The 27,843-nt window shown below is 40.5% G+C and overlaps 1 protein-coding gene across 1 annotated transcript in view; it reads left to right on the top strand.

The window, feature by feature from the left end:
- The first annotated feature begins 1,215 nt into the window (after nucleotides 1-1,215).
- The window catches only part of gabrb2a (gamma-aminobutyric acid type A receptor subunit beta2a), a 267,997-nt gene continuing 241,369 nt past the window's right edge, over nucleotides 1,216-27,843 (top strand). Inside the window, exons 1-3 of the mRNA XM_072590566.1 lie at nucleotides 1,216-1,986; nucleotides 2,131-2,222; nucleotides 2,921-2,988. Of these exons, the coding sequence (XP_072446667.1) occupies nucleotides 1,910-1,986; nucleotides 2,131-2,222; nucleotides 2,921-2,988 (237 nt within the window). The 5' untranslated portion in view covers nucleotides 1,216-1,909. The remainder of the gene's footprint in view (nucleotides 1,987-2,130; nucleotides 2,223-2,920; nucleotides 2,989-27,843) is intronic.

Genomic DNA, 27,843 nt, shown 5'->3' on the forward strand with positions numbered 1-27,843 from the left:
CTGGTTTCCTCCCACAATCCAAAGATGTGTAGATCAGGTGAATTGGCAATGCGAAGTTACCCATAGTGTACCAGGATGTGCAAACTATGTGTTTTTTGCTGTATTAAATGCAGGTGTGGGGTTGGGGGGGTCTGGGTGGGATGCTGTTTGGAAGTTCAGTGTGGTCTTGGTGGGTCAAATGACCTGCTTCCACACTCTAGGCGTTCTATGAGCAAAACTACTATAACCATCTTATGAAAACAGGTACAATAATGCAATTGTCAGAAGCACTGAACAATTTGCATTTTCGTCATCTTCCTCATTGTGTACGTTGTAAATACATATTGAATTATACTTTGCAATTTTTATTTAAGAAATGAATTGGGACATCAAGAATTTTTCCACTTTCAAAAGTTACAACACACTGAATTTATTTCCAATAGTCAATTCAATTCAAGCAGACAATCGAAATTTATTGGAAATCATTAAACTCGATCGGATTCAAGTTCAAATTGTTGTGGATTTTCTGTAATTGAACAGTGAAGCCCAGCCTCAAAATCCACACGCAGCCGCTCAGTACAGGTGCTTGCAAAGTGGCACCAAAACATCTGTTTATCTTTTGAGTGAAGAAAACCGATTGCACTGTTGCAAAAACCTCTTACCATCCGAGGTGGGTGGGGGTTGGGGAGCATCGTAAATCTCAAGTGTACCATCTTATGGCATCGCATGGACGGAGCTGGGAATCTCACATGTACGTCACGTGCCGTGAGAGGTGCTGCATTCACGAAATCCCCGCGGGCGCGAGACAGCGGAAAGGGCGAGTTTAAAAGGGGGCGGAGAAAGAGACCTGTGCACGGGTCATTGCTGCGTGTTCCTGCCCGGGAACTCACTCCCCTCCCCCCATTATGATCCGAGCCCGCTCTCACGTGATCCGGCGTCCGTTAGATTTTTGAAAAAAAAAGGAACCGTTGGGCTCGAGCTGGGTGCACGCGCTCGCTGCGGTTAACAGTTCCATCCTGAGCAGGAAGAGCACACTCACCGCCCAGACCTGACACAACTCTCAGCACTGAGATCGGGCACGAATGCAATATAAATATTTTTTTTTCAAAAATAAACTCCAACAGTTACCACCACCCCCCCCCACCCCCTTTCCCCGCCTTCCAAAACAAGATACTATAGCAAATAGAGAGAGGCGACGAACGTGTCTCTGCGTGGTCACGAATGTTAATGTGGAGCCAGGCGGAAGCTGGCAGGCTCGCATCTTCGCGAGTGTTTTTCCACTCCCTTTTTATTTCAAGGGAAGCAGTGCGTTATGTGTGTCCACATCCCGAGCATCTCTCGGAGTTAACCAAATTCCATTTAAAAAAAAAAGATAATATTTTGCCCCTGCCCCAGCACCCCCCCCCCCCCCCCGCTCCTCTGTGGGAATGACGAGTCGGCTCAGAGGATAGCGATTTCTGAACAGCACCATGCGCCAAGATTTTCGGCGGAGACAAGCGCACGGTGGTCCTTCCTCCCTGGCATTCTCGGATGCTTTAACAATCAGCATCTAAAAGAAAGGGGAAGAAGAAAAACAAACATATGTAAAAAGAAAAGGGACGGAAGAAAACAGACGGTGCTTAGAAAACAACAGACATCTTGTTTTCCCCTTCCTCTCCCTCATGCCATCTTCCCTCACTCCTCTCTCCGTTTTCCCCCTCTCCCTTTTGCCCCTTCCTGCATCAGTATATATTTATATATTTGCAAAGTGAAGCTGCTTCCTCTGCCTTTTGATGTTGTGAGTGAGGAGTGTGCGCAGGCGCCCCCCACCTTGGAATTACTGCACTGGTCAGAATAAGTTGGATCCTGTCTGTCTCTCTCTCTCTCTCTCTCTTTCTCTCTCCTGCTGCCTTCCCTTGAAAAAAAAACGAAATCGTCTGAAAACTTAGGGATGCTGAGAGTTCGGAAAAGGGGCTACTTTAGCGCTTTCTCGTTCCCTTTGCTAGTGGCGATGGTCTGTGCACAAAGGTAAGCCATAGCGCCGGGCAGCTGGAGGTGTCTATCTCTATCTCTCTTTCTCTCTCCCTGCACCCCTTCATTTGCAAATGCCACATTTACTTCAACCTTAGGAACAACAACATTCTTAACTGTGTTCTCTCCCTCTCGATCTAGTGTCAATGATCCCAGTAATATGTCATTGGTAAAGGAGACGGTTGATAGACTGCTGAAGGGCTATGACATCCGTTTGAGGCCAGATTTTGGAGGTAATTTGATTTATTCTTAATGTGATTCCTTACAGCCTTAAGCCCCCCTTTGATTACTGTGTCAAACGGATCTGGAAATGATTTGAAAGTTAATATAATTTGTGCCCCCCAAGTTGACCGAATTCCATACTTCAGAGTATCACTGTTTCGCCAGTATCATCTTTAATGGGTCTTTTGTTTTGATAGCCAGGCATCAGTCAGTCCTATAAGTTGTACTGGTAGTTGTTACAGCCCCATGCTCGTAATTAGCTGTTAGATTTTTGTAAAGAGGCTTCAAAATGATTTAAGGCGAGGGATACTCCAACGATATGTTCCTTCCCAAGGCATATTGAGCTAAAATTAGTTTTAATATCAATTAACTCAAACGTTTTAGCAGTATTTTCGTTTAACTATCACTTCTGGACCGTAACATTATTTAATTTTATATATATACATATATATATATATATATATATTCGGCACAGTAAAATAGGACATCAAATGCAAGTCACATACTGTACAGTAACGTTGCATGGAAACGGTTGTCGGTGGATATTGTATGTGTTTAGAGAAATGTGATATTCAGCTCCTTAAAAGGGGAAACGGGTGATGGGAGCCACGTTAACTGTTCTCGTCTTGTGAAATGAACTTGGTCTATAAGCTACATGGAAGAGTTAAATTCAAGAGATCACATTGCGGGCTATCTTGTTTGTCTGCAGGTGACCCTGTGCGTGTTGGCATGAACATTGACATTGCCAGTATAGATATGGTTTCTGAAGTCAATATGGTGAGTACATCGGTATCCTCCAGCAACTATCTTCACAGGAGCCTTTGATTCGCAGAAATAGTGTGATAAGTTTACGCTCTCAAAGTGATCGTTTCGGTGCCCATGCCTTTGAAGGACTGAGCATTCATTGAGTTCAAACCAATTTCGTTCAGACAGCATCCACTGGATCAGTGTATCAGCCACGTAGGTTTCACGAGTGATGTGAATTTTATTAGCTAAGCATTGGGCAGAGAAAAAGAGAGAAGGGATGTTGGAATGTGCTAGGTACTGTTTTGGAGAGCTGAGCAGAGAGAAATTGTGAGCAACCTTTAGGCAAGGTACTGGGCTGGAGAGAGTTTGTTGCTTCGTGCAATAGCGTCCCCTGCTGATTTTTACACTCAACACAATAAATCCAGACTCCAAACTTACACACGAGCGTCTTAAATATCATTGTAATAGAGCTCCAATAATCTGGATCTTGTTTAATATCTGTATCCACAGAATAATATTTTAACACAGATGCCCTACCTCAGGCTAATTCTTTTTCTTGAAGAGTGGAGTTAACAGTTTGCAAGAAGTATCGTTTACGAGGACTGCGCGTACAGTCTTTTCAATCTTTGTACATTTCATTTGATTGGACACACCAGACGTTTGAATTCTATAAAGATGGTTGTCGTGCCTGAAGTAATTTTAAAAGCATAACATCCAATGCTTGTGTTTACACGTTGGCTTAATTGTACAGAGGAATGCCCCTCTCGCACATTGCTGTCTCAAGGTCACCAGATAGGTGGATGGAACTCCGGCAGTTCCAGATGTTAGCTTGCTTGTACTACTGACACCCAAGTTTCAGTGTACCATAACTTCCAAGAGCGGTGAGCGCTCTTTAATGGTGTCATTGTTTTCATAGCCCGGTATCGTTGATTATTTCAAATATATAGGAGGTTAAATAATTTGATAGAAAATAAAAGGTACCTGTCTTGCATGGAATATAATGGAAATTGGACAATTTAAAAATCGGCCAGAAATCTATTTTAAGATGTTCTGGAGAATGTGATGGTGGAACTTTGCAACACCCAGTATTTGCTATAGATCATAACCTACTTGGTACCAAACTATAATTTTAACCATGGGAAGGCTAAGGATACCAACACAGTATTTAAGTATAATTTAAAATAATAAGCAAAGGAAGGATTATAAACATTAGTTTTTGTCTATATTTTATCAACTTCTTGACTTGTTATTTATTTAGGTAAGCACAATAATATAAAGTTTTATAGGGCAGTTATGTAGGCCACATCACAATGACCTCTGGCACTGCCATCTAGTGTTCCAGTATATTCACATATCACACAAAGGTTAGCAGGAGCTGTTGAGAACAGGGGCAGTAATCAGGATGAATTCAGCTCATTGTTTTTGTAGATTTTTCAATTAAATAGGTTGTGCTATTTTATTTTTGGTAAGCTTTTTTAGTAAGCAATAAGTATGTTGACTACAAATAAGGTGATCACTTTTGCATGCAACTGCATGATCTCATATTACACTTCTATATTTACTATTGAACATTGGCTTATAGCTTATGTCCTCATGTTTTCTTCTCATTAAGCTAACAGATAATATGTGATTAGGTGTTATTTAAATAATTACATTTTCCACACAGTATCTCGTTTAGAACCATTGATCAATATATTTTTTAAAACTAAACACATTATTAATGGGTATACTGAACTGTAGCAACATTGTGAATACAAATTATGAATGCATGTAACATCTTGTACATCTCAATCGTTATTCTATTACTGAAGATTTGTTTTAAAAATGGCAGTGTTTGTAATCAACCAGGATACTCACCTGAATTTCTTGTGATGTATTACAAACTATTACAAACCTGAAAATTTGTATAGAAACATGTTCATTTATTGACAATCTGGAAGGAGTTTTTTGCAAAAACTAGTTTTGCTTCTTTAAAAATGATTGCTTGGTTTGTTGATACAGCGCAAGTGCTGATTTTGTTACTAATTGGAAACAATACTCTCTTCTAGCATTTACTGTGGGAGAAATCATCTACTTTCCTTAGTAAACTGGTGTAAAAACTCACACCAAGTCTCACTTAAGTAATGTCAACTGATATTGATCACAATGAGGAAGAGAAAAAAGACAGCTATCAAAAGTCTGGAGGGTGTATTCAACACCCTTTTACAAACAGCTGCAGGGAGTTAAACCCAAGTTTGAGATCTGTCTCTTACTGACATTATTCTGGATTAGTGGTGCTGGAAGAGCACAGCAGTTCAGGCAGCATCCAAGGAGCAGTGAAATCAATGTTTCGGGCAAAAGCCCTTCATCAGGAATAATGAAGGGCTTTTGCCTGAAACATTGATTTCGCTGCTCCTTGGATGCTGCCTGAACTGCTGTGCTCTTCCAGCACCACTAATCCTGAATCTGGTTTCCAGCATCTGCAGTCATTGTTTTTACCTCTTACTGACATTAGTTAGTTTTCTATGTGTATTCATTTATTAATGTTACTGTGAGATTTTGCCTTTGGTTAGTTTGGGCAGTTTGTAATTGAGCAGTTACAGCACTTGAATTTCAAGTAAATTATTATTCTGATACTCTTAACAATATCATACAGCTAATTTCTCCTTTCTCTAATTATACTTTGAATGAAAAGTGACTATTTTAGTATTTTGCATTTGTCTGTATATATGGTTGAAAGTATAAAAATGATTGGTCATCTCAAGTACATACTAGCTCACATCTTTCAAAAATATTGTTGGGCATTAGGTTATCATGTTGTTTCTAGATTATTAAAACAAATTTAATTTCCTTTTCAAAACAGAATTTCTAGCAACATTCTAGTCTTGACCACAAGTTTTTTTTGTATCATCACGTTTGCATTATTTTAAATCCAGGGTTTATCGAGCTTCTGTGTGATATAATTAGGAAAGTTGGATCCATGACAACTGGAAACTGTTAAATGTTCAAATTTATTTTTACTGGTGACACAGCCATTTCTTTAAGAAATAAGAATATTTTCTCTGCTTTTTCATATATTGCACTACTTTATTGGTTGTCATGGAGATTAAAAATAAATTATAGTTTGACAAAACATGAATGCACTGAATTGAATAAGCAAAAAGAAAAACCTGCAATGCTGAAATTTCTGGAAATAATTCTGTGATTGGTGTGGAAGCGGTCAAAACCAAAATTAGCTGATAGAGGACTCCAGGAGAACAGATAATAGTTGTTTAGTTTATATAAGAACCCATCTTGTTCACTAATGTCCTTTAGGAAAAGAAATGCACCATCCCTACTTGCTTATGGTTAACTACACTAACTGCTTTGTTGTGTGTGTACGATTGCATTATGTGTGGGGTGGGGGTTGGTCAAAACACAATCTGCGGAATTACAGAACACCTTCACGATTTATACAGATTGCAGCATGCGTACTGCAATTATATTTTCCATATTTCAATATCTATGTGTCCCATATTATCTTTATAGGCATTCTCTCCTTGTCTATTTGAAGATTGAACCACTTCAATGTACCATTTGAATGCAAACAAAAAAACAAGTCTTTTTTTTGGTAAATCAAAAAAATACACCAAAATTGAGGCAAGTTACTATGATGATATAATTCAAGTAGTTTGAATTAAGGACACAAGTATCGTTATTACTGGGGATTAAGAAGCTTGACTGTGATGCAATAGGTTTCTAATCCCTGAATTAAGGGTGGTAGATATCACATACTATCACTCAAAACTGTTCAGCATGACCATTCTGAAGAAGCCGTAGTTACATTGCAGACCAGGTTGTCTTGTGGTCAGCAATCACTTGCCAATGAGTATGAGTGTGTAGCTAGGAAATTTGTGTTACTAGTCATGGGTTCTCTGGGTCTTTGTGTGACTCATGAGCCCAATCCTAGAGCAACATCTCAGATCACACATTTGGCAAATGTTTCTGGGAAATGAAATTGGTTGCTGGCCTTGAAATTACTGGCATTTTTTTCTCCAGTTCCTTTTCCTTTCTTTCTGTTATCAACTGGTTCTCAAAGAACTCTGTACCTATATACAGGAGGCTTCTCCAGATTGGCGTCTTCTGAACAAAGGTCTCCCATACATTCACATCCATGTTGCATTTTTTGAGGGAAGTCTTCAGAGAGCTTTGGACTTTTGTTTTGTACTCTTTTTGTTTGGATGCCTTCCTCGAGCTGAGCGAAGAAGACATGCTTTGGTAGTGAGAACTCAGGCGTTGAGAGTGGGGTGGGTGTTTGCTTGGCAAGGGAGGGGGGGAGGTGGTGGAAGCTGAGACTGGATGGAATGGTCTTTGGAGGGTCGGTGCAGATGTGATGACCCAAATGACATCTATTTGCATTTCTAGTACACCTGTCTTCCCAGCCAATGCAGAAAACCTGCCTAAAACAGCACTGACAATACTTCTGCAAGGCCTTGAGGTGGTGTCTATATGAAATCCAAGTTTTATAGCCATATAGAAGTACGGAAGGATTAGACAGGGTAAGCACAGGCGGAATCTTCCTGCTGACTGGGCAGTCCAGAACTAGGTGTTGTAGTCCAACGTTATGAAAGGCCATTTAGGACTGAGATGAGAAATTTCTATACCCGAGGAGTAGTGAGCCTGTGGATTGTTTTGCCACAGAATGCGGTTGAGGCCAAAACATTTAGTTTCAAGAAAGAGATAAATGTGGTTCTTGGGACTAAAGAGATCAAATCATATGGGGAGAAAGCAAGAACAGGATCGTTGGATGACCAATAATGATCTTAATGAATATCTCACAGGGCTATTGACATTATTTGTAGAGGGAGTGTTCTTATAAAAACATTTTTTCTGTGCTGTTGCTGTTATTTGTCTTTCTTCCTACCATACTGAGGGGAAATCTGAGGTGTATGCTACAAAATAGTTAAGGTATGGTGTCTCCATATAATTTTCCATACACCCCCATCTTGAACTCCCTCTACAGATAATGTCAATCCTTTTTTCATTCTGGTAAGGGTAGGAATATGAAATTCTGCATTCCATCTTGGAAGATTATATTTTCAGATGAATGTGAAGTGTGCACTTTATTAGCTTCATGAGTTGTTGATTCCCTACTTTGGAATTAAATGTAGTGCAAACATTGATCTTGAGATGTAATCTGAATGGCATTGGAAAGATTCTTGTAAGAAAGCATTTATATCGCAGTTTGTCATGAAATGTTTTATCAAAGACAGAAACTTGGCAGAGAAGGAGGACGTTTGGCCTATTGTTTCTGTGCCATAATATAACAGTCTCATTTTATTTACCAAATTTTGTCCATAGTCTTTGTAGGATAGAGAATAGCAAGATGCTTTTTAACTGCAATAATTTTTTCTGCCTCTACTGTTCTTTTAGACAGTGTGTTCCAGACTCTCACCATTTTTGGTGTGAATGAATTTCTCAATTCCTCTGTGATCTTCCTGTCAATTTTTAAGGACTCATATGTCGTAGTTGTAACATCTCTACCTCTGGGTCAGCAAAACTCAGGTTCAAATCTCACCTGCTCCATGAGTGTGTCATAGCTTTTCTGAACAGGTCAGTTAGTGGGCTGTGTTTGCTAATTGTGTAGTTTTAATTAGTTAATTTGGTAGCAGTTTTAAAAAAAAATGGTGATTTCTGTCCTGCACTTGGGCCTACTTCTGGGCCTGGATAAGGTAGTTGGCATCAGGTCCATGCAGCTATGTCTGAACTGGGTGTCCTTGGAGAAGGAGCTCTCTAGTTGCCTTAAAGTTTTTATAGGGAATGCATTATCTTCCTGTTAATATCATTTTATTTAATCCCTCCCTTCTTCCCCTTTTGATTTTTGCTTTTGTTTCACTGGCCCTGTGTGCGTGATTTGCAATGTGATTAATTTAGTGGTTTTCTAATTTGATAGCTCTGTTTTCCAAGAAAAAAGCAAGTCTTATTCAGTTTTTGGTTATTTTCTGGACAGGGAAAGGGTCCCGAAAGGAAATATGAAGACTTGTGTTTACACTGTATGGTAGATTTACAATAAAAGATTTTTATCAACCTCTAAGTCTTCTAATGCCCAATTTAGTTGTCAACATTTAAACAAGGTAGCAGAGGATTAACCTCAATTTCTTCAAGTGGGAAGATAAAATAGCAGAAGGTCATTCCTTCTCGCAGAAGCAAAGTACCTGGTGGCTTTTTAAAGTGGAATAGCTGGAAAATGCTGCAGGATCATTAACTATGATTATCTAACAATGTTTTTGGAGTTGGAATCATACGGACACTGGAAGAATGAGTTGGAGTTGTGGACTTGGTTATGTTTTTAACCATGAAAAGGCAAGGTATTGCTTTGGCTTTATCCTTACCAGAAATGCTCAAAATTAGAATAAAGAATAAAGAAGTTAGAATATTTCAGACCAGGATATGAAAGTGGCTAAAGATTCTAATGCAATTTATGGACATGTTTTGGGAACAGGATGATTTGTTGAAAGCCTGTGAGCAATTTCTGGATAATTAGTCCATAGAAGAATATATTGTGGAACTTGACACCTTCTATAAAAGGTTGAAGAAACTCAATCTAGTAATTTTGCAGTCTATCCTGGTGTCTAAACTACTAGATTGTGAGAAATTTCTGTATAGCCTTTGATTTTGATGGGTGCTCAATTTTATGGTAATGGATCTTTTTTTGAACAAATGGCTGGTCTCATCAAATTTTCTCAAAGGCATTCCATTTCCAGCTACCTTCACAGGACATGTTGGGCATATGTGATGATGCAGAGAGTGGAAGATTCCAAACTTACTGTCACTAAGTTGAAGGGGCCTAGTCAGAGGCACCTGTATATGGTCACAATTATTAAAATCAGAGGAAAATGCAGGATTGAGGTGGAGGCCAGCAACATGTAGATCCCAGGAATTCACAGGGAATAGTTAGGCAATGTTTCCAGTATCACTCCATGTAACTCTCAGGAATTGTCCTAAGATAAATAGTTAAGTATTTGAAGCAACTCATAAAACTTACGCCTCTGAGAATGAATATGATGGAGGTGATGTGGCTGAAGACTTGTTGGCCAATGGGTATCTTGATTGTTGGTGCATTCATTTGTGCTAGACTGGATGGTGGTTGGACCCCCATGCTGAGTGGTGTCTAGTGGCTGAATTGTCATTTGGAAACTCTGGACAAAAATGGGGTCAAATAATACAAGTTTTTTATCTACTTTTGATTCAGCAATGATAATTTGTTAATACATTTAAGGAGAGTGGCCGTTCCTGTGAAATTCCAGGACTGAGTCATATCGTAAATACTGATATCATTCAGATTGATGTACCATCAGTACTGAGGAAGTTTTTGATGAATAAGGTGAAAATGCATTTGGAGATGGAGATTAGTATTTGTATTTGGTAAATCTGTAATGCATTCTGTTGAGGAAACTTGGAACTTATTGTTGTGATCCAAGAAATATTGCTGACTGAGAAGAGGATTACCTGGAAATTGCATAAGCAATTTGCTCATCCTTCCTGACAAAAAATAAAGATGATATTAAAAGAATGTTGGAGTTGTTGGTAAAGAATATGAATTTCTTGTAAAACAGATCACATATTAATGTGATATATGTATTAAATACCATAAGTCTCCAGCACAATTGATTGTAGGTGTTCTTTTAGCTTGGGAATTTAATGAAACAGTAATCAAGGATCTGAAGACATGGGACATATGTTGGAATATCTCTCAACTAAATTTTATAATACCTTTTAAAGAGAGTGGCCTTCCCTGTGAAATTCCAGACTGAGTCATATTGCAAACACTGATACCACAGTATTCATAGTGATAAACAATAATAGATAGAGTGTAGTGGACAAAGTCATGAAAAAGTGAGTTACCCTAGGCCTTGATTTAACACAAAAGTCTTTATATATAATGGAGGTGAATTTGTAAATGGTAAATTTTGGGACATGTATGAAAAATTAAATATATAACTGCTACGGAAAGTCATGAAGAACATAAAAAGTAGTCTTATGTGGAGATCACTTACACAAGGTAAGTTCACTGGTAGTTTCCAGGCCAGTGGAGTCAGATCACTGGAGGGTCGCCACAATCATGGGACATAAAATGCAGTCAATGGGAAAAATATAAAAACAGGTTTAATGTCCAAGACTAGGGAGTAGAAGTGAAGGACATGATTGGCAGTAGGTGGTATGAAAGTAGAGAACTAGAAAATGCAATTACAGTTTTGAATCGGGGATATATATATTAGAGGAAAAGTTTCCATACAGTGGAGAAGATTTCTGGGAGTAATCTAGAGAGATCTCACCATGAGGAAAGAAGCTGCAGCTAAATAGGTGACTGGGTAGCATTGGTAATGGAGACCCTTCTCAGACAATGAATAAAATGCAAAATCTCCATGTGTTTGAATATTGGTGGAATGGAAGGTAGAGTGATAAAAGGCAAAATTTATAGGTCATAATATACAAGGATCAGTACCAATATGGGTACAAAATTGATTGAAGCTAGGGAACAGAGAGTAATGGTTAATGGGAACTTTCCAGGCTGCAAGTGGATTTGCAATGGACTTTGGGAGTCTGTATTAGGACCTTTTGCTTTCCTTGATCTATTTAAATGATATATATAAAACTTTGATGTGCAAGAGAGAAATTCAACTTTTCAGATTACACAAACTTTTGAAGATTGTGAACTGTAAGGACAATGTAGAACTTTGAAAGAACATTGACATGTTGAAGGAGTGGGCAGGTAACTGGCAGATGAAGTTCAATGTGGAGAAGTGTGAGGTGATTCACTAAATTGAAGAGCACTATTCTAAAGTTGTGCAAGAACTGAGAGACCTGGGTGTATATATCAATAAGTGGATAAAGATAGCAGGACAGGTAAAAGGAGCATAAACCTTGCATTATTTCTAGGCTTCATAAATAAAGGTATAGAGCTCAAGAGCAGGAAGGTTATTATTTATATACAACATTGGTTAGATCGAAGCAGGAATAGTGTGTACAGTTTTGTGTTTCACACTATTTGGAGGATGCGAATGTATTCGAGAGTGCAGAAGAAATTATATAAAAGTGGTTTCCTAGATGAGATACTTCATTAATGAGGATAGATTGGAATTATTGATACTGTTTTCTGTGGAGAGGAGGATGCTAAGAGGAGATTTGATGGAATTTAAAAACCATGAGGGGTCTGGACAGAATGAATAAGGAGAAACTGTTCCCATTTGTAAACAGATCAAGAACTAAAGGTGCACTTTTAAATTGTTTTACAAAAGAAGCAAATATGAGGTGAGAGAACTTTTCATGCAGTGAGTAGTTGGGACCTTGGATGCAGTGCTTGGCGTAGCTTCAATAAGGCATTTCAATGGGCATTGTTTCTATTTAACCTACACATCCGTGTGCGGATTACTGGTAAAAGGAAAGAGACTGGCGCGAATTTAAAACACTGAGAGCCAGTGCAAGCCAGATAAGTTGAATGGGTCCATAACAATTCTGCAAATCTGTGGACAGCAAGAGCAATAAATGGTGCATTTTCAAGTTGTTGGACTGAGATTAATGAAGTGTTGCAAGGATTGGTGATGGGGCCTCAGATATTTACAAATCATATTGATGACTTAGACTAAGAGATTAGGAGTGATGCATGAAAAATTTCTGATAATACAAAGCAAGATGGAAATGTAATATGTAAGGAGAAAACAGACGCTGGACAATATGGACAGGTTAATTGAGTGGGCAACAGTGCAGTTGTAGTGTGAGATTGTTTACTTTGATCATGTTTTTTTAAACAATATGAAACTTGCAAATATTGACATTTGAGCAGACTGTGTGTTACAGTACAAGGGATACAAAGTTATCAAGCAAGTATAACAAGTAATTAGAAAGTCACATAGCATGTTGACCTTTATGGAAGAAAATTAAATTACAGGAACAAGAGTCTTACTACAATTGTGCAGGACTTTACTGAGATCATACTTGTGGCGATCTGCATAGTTTTTGCCACCTTTATCTCAGATATAATACAGTGATAGGAATATGCTTTCATTGTAAATCCTATGATGAGGCTGAAAGATTTGGGTCTTTACCTGCATTTGAGAAGAATGTGAGTTAATCTCATTGAAACAGACAGGAACAAAGTACTTTCTGCATATTCTGAAGCTCGAAAATGTTGCCTTTTGTAGCTCCCCTTGAAATGTGCATCTATGTAGTTGATGGCCTCATTGATGCATTGCAATGATAACTACTGCTCCAGTTCTGAAGTCAGGAACAAAGCACTTCCTGCGTACATAATTGTCCTGGAGATGTCACCTGACACATGACAGTGCACTGTTTTTCTTTTATTTTTCTCTTTTGGAACTGAAACTTGAAGTTGAGAATTGAAGTCTAAACTTTGAACAGCAGCTTGTTTTTTGAAGAAGAGGAGAGAATAAAAGATGAATGCCTGTTGTTGGGAATTGACCTAGAAAGATAATGCAGTTTAATTACTACTCTAAGAATGCTGCACATGATTTGGCACCGTAAAGTCTTTTTGCTGAGGGACTATTGGCTGGTTGGATGTGCATTGGTCAATCAAAGGAGAATTGATGCTGGCTAGCCAATCACAGAGAATGTTGAAAAAGAAAGAAAAATCAAAGAATGAACTAGCTGTAACTGGAGTTTGAGCATGAAGCAGTTGTCACTTTAGAAGCTGCCAGACGGGAAGCTGCTTTTTGGTTTATATCTCTCTAGCAATTGTCTGGTTATCGATTTGTTGAAAATACTGAGAAAAGAATCCCTGTCTGTAAGAAATAAAATCTCAAGATCTGTGAAGCTGTTTGCATTTCCCAGTGACTTTGGAATTTGAGCAAGATACTCAGCTTTGTATGCCTGTAATAAACCCCTTGACCAAGGATTTCATGAAGATCTGGTATCCATTGTTGAAGTGGTTATCAAACTGGTAAACTGCATTTTTTTCATTTGAAATAAAAAACATTCTTAACAATGCATAAGTTTGTGAATTGGTGTTTATATTCAAAGAGGTTTGGGTTTAGATCATCGATATTAATTAGATTGCCTTGTAGTTTATCTCTGTTCTGCTGAAGTTACATTCTTAATAATAAGTGGTAGTTTTTGTTTAACTTATAAACTGGAGTCCAAGATCTGTTATTTGTAAAGTCTAGTTAGGAACAATTGAGAAATTTTGAAAGTTATTAAATGTTTAAGTTTCGATTAGATTACTTACAGTGTGGAAACAGGCCCTTCGGCCCAACAAGTCCACACCGCCCCGCCGAAGCGCAACCCACCCGTACCCCTACATCTACCCCTTACCTAACACTTCGGGCAATTTAGCATGGCCAATTCACCTGACTGCACATCTTTGGACTGTGGGAGGAAACCGGAGCACCCGGAGGAAACCCACACAGACACGGGGAGAACGTGCAAACTCCACACAGTCAGTCGCCTGAGGCGGGAATTGAACCCGGGTCTCTGGCGCTGTGAGGCAGCAGTGCTAACCACTGTGCCACCGTGCCGCCCACTTGCCACTGTGCTGCCCACGTGTTATGAACCCAGTCGTTATGAGACTGATTTGGTTTGGCTTGCCATCTATGTTGTAACAGCAAGCCTAAGGTGACCACCTGTACTTGTGTGTGTTTGACTACCAACTAAACCTACCAGTAGCAAAAAAAATTAAGATTTGTCCCTAATTAAACACCAATCAGCTCCTTCTCTTATGATTCTTCTCTCTCCTACTCTACTCCTTTATCGCTAAGTCTATCCTTATTTGTAAAGTCTTTTTAGTTTTAAGGTTTATTGAATTCTTTAGCTAGCACCAAAACAGAAATGTTAGCCACTTAAAAATACTAACCTATGAACTTACTACTTATCTTTATCTAAGTTGCTTCATGCTATGTGTTGACACTGTTACATTTTTTCTTTGTTTCTCTGATGTCAGCCTCTCTGCCTCCACACTTAAAAATCACACAACACCAGGTTATAGTCCAACAGGTTTAATTGGAAGCACACTAGCTTTCGGAGTGTTGCTCCTTCATCAGGTGGTAGTGGAGGGTTCAGTCCTAACACACAGAATTTACAGCAAAAATTTACAGTGTGATGTAACTGAAATTATACATTGAAAATTTGATTATCTGTTAACCCTTTCATCTGTTAGAATACCATGACAGTTTCACTTCTTTCATGCGTAAATCACAAAACCTTTTTTTTAAAAAGTTGCATTCACAGGTTAGCTGTTAACAAGGGTGATAGCTCGACAATATGTTGAAGGTGTTAGCCCCCTGTGTTCTCTGTCTATGCCATGATGTTTAGATTGATTCTAATCTAAAAAGTGAGATAACGGAGTTTTACATGAATTCATGCAGTTTTTGAGCAAAGTACAATGTAACCCTGCAAGTACAATTCACCCCACAAAATATATGTGTGCATGTGGGTCTTTTTCTGTCTGTGTGTATGTGTCTGTCTGGGTTGGGGTTGTGAGTGTGAGAAAGTGTATGTGTGTGTGTATGAGAGTGTGCAGAGTGTCTTTAGTCTGTGAGGGGGTGCATGTGAGAGTGTGGGAGTGTGTGTCTATAAGGCTGTGTGTGGGTGTCTGTATGTGCATCTGTGTATATGTGTGTCCGTGTGTATGTGTGTGTAGGAGTGCCTGTGTGCGTGTGTGTGTGTGTGTAGGAGTACCTGTTTGTGTGTGTATAGTGCAATGGTGGTCACCTGTAATGTGACATGAACCCAAGGTCCCGGTTGAGGCCCTCCCTATGGGTACCGAACTTAGCTATCAGCCTCTGCTTGGCCACTTTCGCTGCTGCCTGTCCCGAAGTCTGCCTTGGAGGGTGGTCACCCGAAGGTCCGAGGTCGAACGTCCTGGACCACTGAAGTGTTCCCCAACTGGGAGGGAACATTCCAGTCTGTTGATTGTTGTGTGTTGCCCATTCATCTGTTGTCGTAGCCTTTGCTCGGTTTCCCCAATATGCCATGCCTCCGGGCGTCCTTGCCTGCAACGTATAAGGTAGACAATGTTTTCTGAGTCACATGAGTACCTGCCATGTACAAGGTGGGAGTTGTCCCCACACTTAATGGTGGTATCTATGTCCACACACTGACATGTCTTGCAGCGCCTACCATGACAGGGTTGTATGGAGTTGTCCTGAGAGCCGGGCAGCTTGCTATGAACAACGATCTGTTTGAGGTTTGGCGGTTGTTTTAAAGGCAAGTAGTGGAGGTGTGGAGAAGGTCTTGGTGAGGTGCTCATCCTCATTGATAATGTGTTGCAGGTCACGAAGAACATGGTGGAGTTTTTCTGCTCCTGGGAAACTCTGAACAACGAAGGGTACCCTGTTGGTTGCAGCACATGTCTGTCTCCTGAGGAGGTCATTACGGTTCCTTGCTGTGGCACGTCGGAACTAGCGGTCGATGAGTTGGGCATCGTACCCCGTTCTTGTGAGGGCATCCCTGAGTACATCCAGGTGTCTGTCACGTTCCTCCTCATCTGAGCAGATCCGGTGTACGCATAGGGTTTCTCCATAGGGGATGGCTGTTTTAATATGTTTTGGGTGGAAGCTGGAGAAGTATAGCATTGTGAGGTTGTCTGTGGGTTTGTGGTAGAGTGTGGTGCTGAGGTGTCCATCCTTGATGGAGATGCATGTGTCCAAGAATGAGACAGATAGTCGAGAGTAGTCCATGGTGAGTTTGATGGTGGGATGAAACTTGTTGATGTCACTGTGTAGTTTTATCATTGACTCCTCGCCATGAGTCCAGAGGAAGAAAATGCCGTCAATGTACCTGGTGTATAATGTTGATTGGAGATCCTGCATAGAGAAGAAGTCTTGTTCGAACCTGTGCATAAAAATGCTGGCATATTGGGGTGCAAATTTGGTCCCCATGGCTGTTCCATGTGTCTGGTTGAAGAACTGGTTGTCAAAGGTGAAGACGTTGTGATCAAGGATAAAGCGAATGAATTGTAGGATGGTGTTTGGAGATTGGCAGTTGTTGGTGTTGAGTACTGAGGCTGTTGCCACAATGCCATCATTGTGGGGGATGCTGGTGTAGAGTGCAGTAATGTCCATTGTGATGAGGAATGTTCCCGGTTCGACTGGTCTGTGGGTGCTGAGTTTCTGCAAGGAATCCGTAGTGTTGCAACAGAAGCTGGAGATCCCCTGTACAATAGGTTTCAAGATGCCTTCCACATAGCCGGAGAGATTCTCACATAGGGTCCCATTGCCCGACACAATGGGACGCCCTGGTGTGTTGGTTTTGTATACCTTTGGAAGGCAGTAGAAGTCGCCTACACGAGAAGTATGTGGGATGAGGGCGTGTAGGCAACTCTGAAGGACTGGATCCAAAGTTCTGATCAGTGTCTTTAATTCACGTGTGTGTTCTTTGGTCGGATCAGCTGATAGTTGCCTGCAGTGTTCCTGGTTGTTCAGTTGGTACGCTTCCTTGCAGTAAACTGTTCTATTCTGAATGAAAATGGCTCCTCCTTTATCTGCTGGTTGGATGACAATGTTGTGATCGGTTTTGAGAGCCTGGATAGCATTGCGTTGTGAACGGGTGATGTTTTGCTCTACCTTGTGGGTACAGCTGATGAATCTGGCATTTATATATTTCCTGACGGTTTAAGCATACATGCCAAGCACAGGGCAGCAGCCCTCCGGTGGGGTCCAAGTTGACACCTTCTTTGGTCGCTCCTCTACAGATCCCTGTGATGACTGTTCCAGTTCATCAATGGGCTCATTGGGATCACTGCTGGCACCTTGAAAGAATTCCCGGAGTCTCATTCGTCTGATGAACTCCTCCGTGTCTGCTGCCAGAACCAACGGGCCCATTTTGGCAGTGGGGCAGAAGTTGAGACCCCTACTCAGGACTTCAATCTCTTCCGGTCGAAGGGTGTGGTCCAATAAGTTGATAATAGACTTCCCCGCAGTGATAATGTTGTCTACTGTGGTTCCAGGGTGGGCTTTGCTATTACTGGTGAGAATGCCAAGTTTCTCCAGTTTTTTGTTCTTGGCGTACGTGGTGTAGTTTTGTCACCTTGTCTGTTTAGCAATGTCGCGTAATTGTACTGATGTATCCTGAATGCAGGCTGAGAGTGTGGACTCCATCTGAATTTCAAGGTTGTGGCGCCTGCTGTAGAGTTTGTGCATGAGATAATTGAGGAGTTTATGAGAGGTGCGGTGGCAAAGTCTCTCTGCGTAGTTTGTGTGGTAGGTTGACTTAAGTGGGTTTGTGATTCGTAAGCAAGGATGCCCGGAAGCATGGTACATTGGGGAAACCGAGCAAAGGCTACGACAACAGATGAATGGGCACCGCACAACAATCAACAGACAGGAATGTTCCCTCCCAGTTGGGGAACACTTCAGCGGTCCAGGATGTTCGACCTTGGACCTTCGGGTGACCAACCTCCAAGGCGGACTTCGGGACAGGCAGCATGGAAAAGTGGCCAAGCAGAGGCTGATAGCTAAGTTTGGTACCCATAGGGAGGGCCTCAACTGGGACCTTGGGTTCATGCCACATTACAGGTGACCACCATTGCACTATACACACACACAGATACTCCTAAACACACACACTCTCACAAACACACAGGCAGTCCTATACACACATACACATGGACACACATATACACAGACGTGCACACAGCCACCTACACACACCCTTACAGACACACACTCACACAAGCACCCCCTCACAGACTTAAGACACTCTGCACTCACTACACACACACACATACACTTTCTCACACTCACAACCCCCAATCCAGACAGACACACACACACAGACATTTTGTGGGGTGAATTTGTACTTTCAGGGATACATTGTACTTTGCTCAAAAACTGCATGAATTCATGTAAAACTCTGTTACCTCACTTTTTAGATTAGAATCAATCTAAACATCATGGCATAGACAGAGAACATAGGGGGCTAACACCTTCAACATATTGTCTAGCCATCACTCTTGTCAACAGCTAACCTGTGAATGCAACTTTTTAAAAAAAAGGTTTTGTGATTTACACATGAAAGAAGTGAAACTGTCATGGTAGTCTAACAGATGAAAGGCTTAACAGACAATCAATTTTTCAATGTATAATTTCAGTTACATCACACTGTAATTTTTTGCTATAAATTCTGTGTTAGGATTGAACCCTCCACTACCACCTGCGGTAGAAAGCAGGAAATTATAGACCAGTTAGTCTGACCTCAGTGGTGGGAAAGATGCTGGAGCCTATTATAAAGGATGAAATTACGGCACATCTGGATAGTAGTAACAGGATAGGACAGAGTCAGCATGGATTTATGAAGGCGAAATCATGCTTGACAAATCTTCTTGAATTTTTTGAGGATGTAACTCGGAAGATGGACGAGGGAGATCCAGTGGATGTAGTGTACCTGAACTTTCAGAAAGCTTTTGATAAAGTTCCACACAAGAAGTTAGTGAGTAAAATTAGGGCGCACGGTATTGGGGGCAACGTACTAGATTGGATAGAGAATTGGTTGGCTAATAGGAAACAAAGGGTAGTGATTAACGGCTCCATTTCGGAATGGCAGGCAGTGACCAGTGGGGTACCGCAGGGATCCGTGCTGTGACCGCAGCATTTTACAATATATGTAAATAATATAGAAGATGGTATCAGCAATAACATTAGCAAATTTGCTGATGATACAAAGCTGGGTGGTAGGGTAAAATGTGATGAGGATGTTAGGAGATTACAGGGTGACCTGGACAAGTTAGGTGAGTGGGCAGATGCATGGCAGATGCAGTTTAATGTGGATAAATGTCTGGTTATCCACTTTGGTGGCAAGAACAGGAAGGCAGATTACTACCTCAATGGTATCAAATTAGGTAAAGGGGCTGTTCAGAGAGATCTGGGTGTTCTTGTCCACCAGTCAATGAAGGCAAGCATGCAGGTACAGCAGGTCGTGAAGAAGGCTAATAGCATGTTGGCCTTCATAACAAGAGGAATTGAGTATAGAAGCAAAGAGGTGCTTGAGTTTAGAAGACTGAGAGGGGATCTGATTGAAACGTATAGGATTATGAAAGGATTGGACACTCTGGCAGGAGGAAACATATCTCCGCTGATGGGGGAGTGCCGAACCAGAGGACACAACTTAAAAATATGGGGTAGACCATTTAGGACAGAGATGAGGAGAAACTACTTCACTCAGAGAGTGGTGGCTGTGTGGAATGCTCTGCCCCAGAGGGCAGTGGAGGCCCAGTCTCTGTATTCATTTAAGAAAGAATTAGATAGAGCTCTTAAAGATAGTGGAGTCAAGGGTTATGGAGATAAGGCTGGAACAGGATACTGATTGGGAATGATCAGCCATGATCATATTGAATGGCGGTGCAGGCTCGAAGGGCTGAATGGCCTACTCCTGTATCTATTGTCTATTGTCTATTGCCTATTGTCCACACCTGATGAAGGAGTGACGCTCCGAAAGCTAGCGTGCTTCCAATTAAACTTGTTGGACTATAACCTGGTGTTGTGTGATTTTTAACTTTGTACACCCCAGTCCAACACCGGCATCTCCAAATCATCTCTGCCTCCAGTTCTCTTTACTGCTGGTGGTTGTCTCTCTATTTCTATTTGCACCCTCTTTAAGTGTGCCACTCTATATGAGATAGCCTTAAAGAAGGAAATCAGATTTATAACTAACTTGCAGAAGTCCTGAAAATTCTATCACTGGAGCCATTGAAGTAAATATTTTAATCCCTGGAGACACCAGTGCCAACGGGTGAGCAGTTGAGTGTGAGGAGCTACTCTTTACAATTACTTCAAAAAAAAGACTCATCGAACTATGCACAATATTTTTGAAAGTGAAGCAATTTATGCAGTACTTCTAGAAACAAAAATTAATGTTAGTATGCTTATCACTCATTATAAAATTTGTTTTGGTGCCACAGAATATAATTAATATTTTCATATTCAGTTGTAAAGTGAAGGTGTTGAATAAACCAAAACGAGCATAAACATTGATATGTATATGTTCGGATGCCTTAATAAGACCATAAGACCATAAGACATAGGAGTGGAAGTAAGGCCATTCGGCCCATCGAGTCCACTCCGCCATTCAATCATGGCTGATGCGCATTTCAGCTCCACTTACCAGCGTTCTCCCCGTAGCCCTTAATTCCTCTAGACAACAAGAATCTATCAATCTTGGCCTGGAAGACATTTAGCGTCCTGGCTTCCACTGCACTCCGTGGCAATGAATTCCACAGGCCCACCACTCTCTGGCTGAAGAAATGTCTCCGCATTTCTATTCTGAAATGACCCCCTCTAATTCTAAGGCTGTGTCCACGGGTCCTAGTCTCCTCGTCTAACGGAAACAATTTCCTAGCATCCACCTTTTCCAAGCCATGTATTATTTTGTACGTCTCTATTAAGTCTCCCCTTAATCTTCTAAACTCCAACGAATACAATACCAGTATCCTCAGCCGTTCCTCATATGCTAGACCTGTCATTCCAGGGATCATCCGTGAGAAAATCATGCTTTAATATCATGCTTTAAATGGTAACATGAAATTCCTTAAGAAATATCCAATTTAGCGTGGAAATATTAAACTCAAAATAAAGGAAAATAAGCAAAAGAGACACACTAGTGACTTGTAGAATCTTGCATGGCAGGTTGGAGGTAATTTGACTTATTGTGCCTTTGTCATTTTGGAATAGTGAGAAAATTAGGACCATCGTTTAACTTCCTTGCTCTTTTCCTGTAGCCCTGAAAAACTATCCTTTCCAAGTGTATACACGTGAGTTTCTATTCCAAATTATTGTTGAATGTGCTTGCATTATCCTCCTTAGGAGCATAGCATTGTTCATATTAGCTATGTCTCACGAAAACAAATCTTTGCTCACTATTGGCCTCCCTTCTTACCAGGTACAAAGTACATTATTTGGTTATTTCTTCTCCCTGTGGAAACCATGTCATTCGTTTTATCAAAGCACCTTAGAATTTTGAATATCCCTCTTAAATCTCTCCTAACCTTTTCTGCTATAAGGTGATTAGCCCTTTACTCTTTAATCTCTCCACATAACTGAGTCTCTCATCCCTGACATCATTCTGCTAAATCTCCTTTGCAGCCTTTCTGAAGGACTTAACATTCTTAAATTGAGTATCTAACATCGTACATAATAATCCAGCTGAGAACTAAGCATGGATTTATAAAGCTTTAAAAATAAAATGCTGCAGCTGCATGAAATCTGAACTAAAAAAATCAACAAAGTGCTGGAGGAACTCTGTCCTGGCAGAATTTGTGGAGAGAGAAAGAGAGTTAGCATTTTGAGTCCAATTTCTCCTCTTTGGAATTGAAGAGAGTTATACAGTCATAGAGATGTACAGGTGGAAAAATTTTGGGATTTATGCTATTGAAAAGGGTGTGGGGCAAAAATATTAGCAGGACAGGTCGGGAAATGTTTATGGGAAATTGGAGATCAAAAAAAAGACAAATAGAGTGGTAATAGTTACAAAGAAGACCGAGTCTTGATTCAGAGCAGGTGCTAACAACAGAATAAAGATGAGCTCTGAAACCAAAACCATGGAAAATTATATATATATTGAGGAAGAATGGGAAAAAAAAACAAAATGGAGAATATCGTATGAAGCTGTTGATCTCAATATCCAACTTAAAAGCCTATAAGTTTCCAAATCGAAAATGAGATGCTGTGCCTGCAGCTTAAGTTGGACTTCAGTGGAAGTCCAATACAGAAATGTAAGCCTAAGAGTAAGGATCTTCCTACACTTGTGAAAGTGACTAGCAGGTCAAAGTCATGTTCGCAAACTGAGTGGAGGTATTCTGCAAAGTGGTTACCTAGTCAATGTTTGATCTCCCCAATGGATAGGAGACTGCATTGTGAACAGCAGATGCAGTGGACCACATTGAATGAGTAAAAGTTAATTGCTGCCTATAGGTAAGGAGTGTTCGGAGTCTTGGGCAGTGTTGAAACAGAGGAGACAAAGTGTTATTACACTTGTAGCGATTGTATGAGAAGGTGCCATTTGGAGTAGGGGATGAGATAATTTGTTGATGTTGATGGAGGAGTTGATCAGGATGTGATATTTTGATTACAGTGGCTGATGGGGAAGAAAGTGAGGACAAGGCAAGCATATAATGCTGTTGGGACAGGAGGGAATGGGTGAGTAAGAAGTGGTGAAATGGGTTAGGAATGGCTGAGGGCCCTGTTGACTTAGTGGAGATTCCTCATTTGAAAAACATGCTGGAAACTAGTATTAAAATGACTATCCTTGTGATCTTGAATTGCTGTGAGGCTGAAAAGCTAAGATACAGAGGATAAATTGAAAGTTAAATGCAGTGATATTGGGTTTCATTCTGTTTCCTGTTTCAGTTCAGATCACAGAAAATTTGCACCAGAGGAAACAAGTAAGGTTCTTGTCAAATAGAACAGCTTTCTTTGAACCTATCACTGATGCACTTCTCTGTGAATAGAACAAGCTGATGCACCTCTTTGCGAACACAGAGTCTGTGTTTCTGTGTGTATCATCTAGTTGTAAACAGCAGAGAGCTGACACCAGAATAGGTAAGGGATTGTAGATTCAGCAAGACCCACTGCTGCTGCCCTAATGTTGCCAGAGTTGACCAGACTATTTAGGAGTAAAGGAGGAAATTTCTGGAGATTCAGTGTCATCAGGACTGTTTTGACCCAAACAAGAGAGGGTTTGTAGACTGCACCTTGTTGGTATGAACCATGTCCACAGACTTCGGATCAAATACGGCTGCTCGTGAAAGTGACTTGAGGAAGAAAACAATTAAACGCTAAGTAAGACACCTCATATTGGAGAGGCTGAGTTAGAAAGATGGAGATTGAACTTGATGCCACTTTTTGTGTAGCAAGTGATTGCAACTACATGTGGGTGTATCTTAGAGTTAACTTTTAAAAGTACAACTTTCCACTTTACTTCAAATATTCTTTATCTGTTAATTAATAATTAGTATTTGAATTATATTTTAGCTTATGATTGAAAATATTTTTAAAAAGTGAAATCTTGTCCAATGGTTATCTTTCCATTGATCTTGTGGGGACTCTTTGATTTTTAAAAAAGTTATTTGTTTCCACAAACAGCATAACAAAACTGTTAATGGTGTTATAACATGTGTAATTTGTGTTCTGTAATTATAATGGATTATCATAATGCAAGATTAAAACAACAATGATTTATTTCCTTCGCAGCATGCTCCTATATAATTTTTTTAATTGCATAGATCTAATGCACCTAATAGCCTACAATGTACCTGTCATTTAGAATCAGAGAATTTCAGCACTGAAGGAGGCCATTCGGCACAGAATGCCCACACTGGCTCTTCAAATGAGTATCATACTTAGTGCCAATCTCCTAATAATTTTCCTCCATATTCTTAACACTCATCCAATGCTCTCTTGAATTCCTCAATTAAGCCTATTTTCACTACATTGCAGTACTCCTTGCTCTAACAAAGGATATTTTTTGTTTTGCACATCAACCTTGCTTTTTTATTGTATGTCACTTTAACTTTTTGTCCTCTCATTCTTGTTCCTTTTTATGAATGGAAACAGCTTCTCTCTACTTTATCCAGTTTCTTGAGATTTTGGAAAGCTCTATAAAGTCTCCTCTCAGCCTTCATTTCTCTGAGGAGAACACTCGCAATGTCTTCAATCAAAGCTTACAATAGAATTTCCTTATTCCTGGAACCAGTCCTGTAAATCAATCCGCACTCTCTGCAATGCATTTGCATCTTTCTTATAAAACCACTTTACGCAATAGTCTATCTGAGGTCTAACAAGTGTCTTATGAGTTGAAAATCACCTCCTCGCTGTTGTACTATGCCCCTATTAATAATGCCGAGGACACTTTATTAATTGTTCTTTTCACTTGTCCTGCCATCTTCAGTCATCTCTGCACTTATACACACAGGTTCATTTGCTCCTGCTCCCTTTAGCAATTGTAACAAGGTCAGTCAGGTGGACCCTATAGAATGAGTTCCTTGAATGGACCAAATTAACAGCCCCAGTCAGGGAGCCCTGGCTGGCACATAAACAGGAGTATCAGACATTCTGTTCACTTTGAGAGCTGGCTCTGAGGAAACTGGATCAGTGTCCAGGATTCTCCACATGTAAATAAAGGGTGACTTGGTGACGGGATACTGACCTCTGGAATTAATTCAAAGGCAACAAGAGAAAAGTACACTCTTGAAGAAATTCTCTCTCAACTGTTGTCTTTGAGTTGGGATAAGCATTTCTGGCATCATGCTATTACTTGGGAAACTGGACTCTTTGATCCTGCTGTTGAAGACTGGACCCATAATTTGGAATAAATGCATTATTTTTCCAGGCAATTGACCAGCAGATCACCAGCAACCAGTAATTCTCCTCACATGGTTGTGGACCTGCAGCTTTTTCCGCTATAAAAACCTAGCTTTCATTGAGGCACTAGATACTAAAACCTTTCAATAATTGACAGATGTAGTTAAGGAATATTACAATACCAAGCCTCCTCTAATTCTGAGACGGTATCAGTTTAATGCAGCAATTTGAGAATTAGGAATCCCTATCGCGATTTTTGACTAGGTTAAGATGCAGAGGCATATAACTTTAGTTTAACCCTTAATGAGATGGTGGGAGAGCATTTAGTATGTGGAATTAATTATGTAACCATGGAAAAGTGCTTACCAGCTTGAAGCCTAACTGAACTTCAAGCAGACACTGCTATTAGTTTCCCAAGTAATAGCATGATGCCAGAAATGCTTATCCCAACTCAAAGACTACAGTTGAGAGAGAATTTCTTCAAGAGTGTACTTTTCTTTTGTTGCCTTTGAATTAATTCCAGAGGTTAGTATCCCGTCACCAAGTCACCCTTTATTTACATGTGGAGAATCCTGGACACTGATCCAGTTTCCTCAGAGCCAGCTCTCAAAGTGAACAGAATGTCTGGCGTTATCATCGGCAAATGGAGCATATGAGTTGCAGGGTATTCCGAAGGAAGTGGGCAACCTTGCTAGTCTGACTGAGCTTGTGGAAGTCCACTTGAATGAAGGTAATTGCATAGCCTCATTCAGGACATATTTTGAACAGAGGGACTCCAGGTCAGCCTACAGCAAAACCCCAAAATAAAGCCAAGTCTTGGCCAATAGGTTAACATTTTCTTCAGGATCCAGGATGGTAAGCCATTATAGTTGCTGTTGCTATGCAGACTCGAGACAACAAAAGAGTCCCACTAGTTATAAATGGAGCAAGAGAACCCATAGGCCAGCATCCAGGAGACAGCACACCCTGGAAAGTCCACCTACATCTGGTTTGGAATAGTGAGATTGCTTAGCAATATCCAAATCATAATCAATCAAAATAAATGTCAAGTTAAATGGTCACCCAGTTCTAATGGAAGTCGATACCAGTCTGTAACAAAATTCACTCTGCACTCCAACTCTTAAGTTTGTGTAAGACACCTGCTAGTCTGAGAACCTCTCCCAGGGAAACTTTTCAGATTAAGGGTACAATTTCTGTTCTGGTTTCTTATGAGATGCAGCTGGTTCAGTTGCCACTGATTGTAGTAAAATGCTCTGGCCCAAGCTTGATAGGGCAAGATTGATTCAGAAAGATTCACCTAGACTGGATCAACATTTCTCGATTAGAAAATGGTTGCCTGAGTGAATTAGATATGAGAGCATTTTTCAGGTAGGTCTTGGGACTATCAAAGGAGGGAAGGCTACCTTGCATGTTGACCAGGATGGCAAAGTCTGCCCAGTGCTGTTGACTTCCAGGCAAAAGTAGAGGCAGAAAGGAGGCTGGAAAATAAAGGAATCATCAAACCAGTCCACTTTGTAGAATGGGCAGCAAAGCTCTTACCGATTGTGAAGCCCGATGGATTGATTCACCTTTGCAGAGATTTTAAACAAATGGTAAACAGATGTCACCCTCTAACATGTTGGTACACTATGATCCCAAGTGACATTTGGTGTTGATATGCAATGCCTCCGTGATGGCATCGTGGTGGTATTAGCTCATAGCTAGCCCAGTGGAGAGAAACATCCAATGGCTTTGGCTAATGCAGAGCAAAACACATCCAGTGAAGGAAGGTTTGCCAGTCATATTTGGAGTCAGGAAGTTCTGTGAATACCTTTTACAGATGTAAATTTGTAATAATAATGGACCACAAACCCTTGCTAGTTCTACTTAAAGTGGACAAGGCAGTGCTGCCAATAGCATCAGGCCAAATTCAATGATGGACTCTCATACTAAGTGTGTACAATTACAAGTTGGACCACTGTACAGGAGACCAAGTAGCAAATGTGGACGTATTGAGCCACTTCCGACTGGCACGTACACCGCAGGTGATGCCACCACCAGAAAAGTCCCTAATGGTTTAAATTTTATGGTACGCTTCCAGTCACAGCTGACAATATCAAACTTTGGATGCAGTAAGTTCTGGTCATGGCAAAACTAGAAAGCGAGTGGTGGTAGGGGAAACCAAAGGGCCATCACATCCAGAATTGAAACCTTTTTGGACCTGGAAAGACCAGATCATAGTAGAGGGTAGCACATTAATGTGGGGTGCACGAGTGATTGTCCCGACCAAAGGTTGCTGTCAGGTACTGGCTGGACTTCACAAGGGTCATCCAAGGTTTTCCAAATGTTGGCGAGAAGTTATGTCTGGTGGTTAGGATTGGATGCAGATATAGCTGTGTTGGTGGGGCAGTGGACAGAGTGCCAACATGGAAAGAAATCACTGCCAGCAGTTTCCCAATGTTCGTAGGAATGGGTTATTCCTATACTTGGTTACAAGTTGACTATGGAGATCCTTTCATGAACTCAATGTTCTTAGGCATTGTGGACACCCACTCAGAGTGGCTAAACGTGCATACAGTTCATTTTCAAACCTGAGAATGATGGTAGAAAGGCTGTGCACATCTTTTGCAATGGACAGGCTCCA

Source organism: Chiloscyllium punctatum, chromosome 20 (genome assembly GCF_047496795.1).
Source record: "Chiloscyllium punctatum isolate Juve2018m chromosome 20, sChiPun1.3, whole genome shotgun sequence".
In the NCBI taxonomy this organism is placed as follows: Eukaryota; Metazoa; Chordata; class Chondrichthyes; order Orectolobiformes; family Hemiscylliidae; genus Chiloscyllium; species Chiloscyllium punctatum.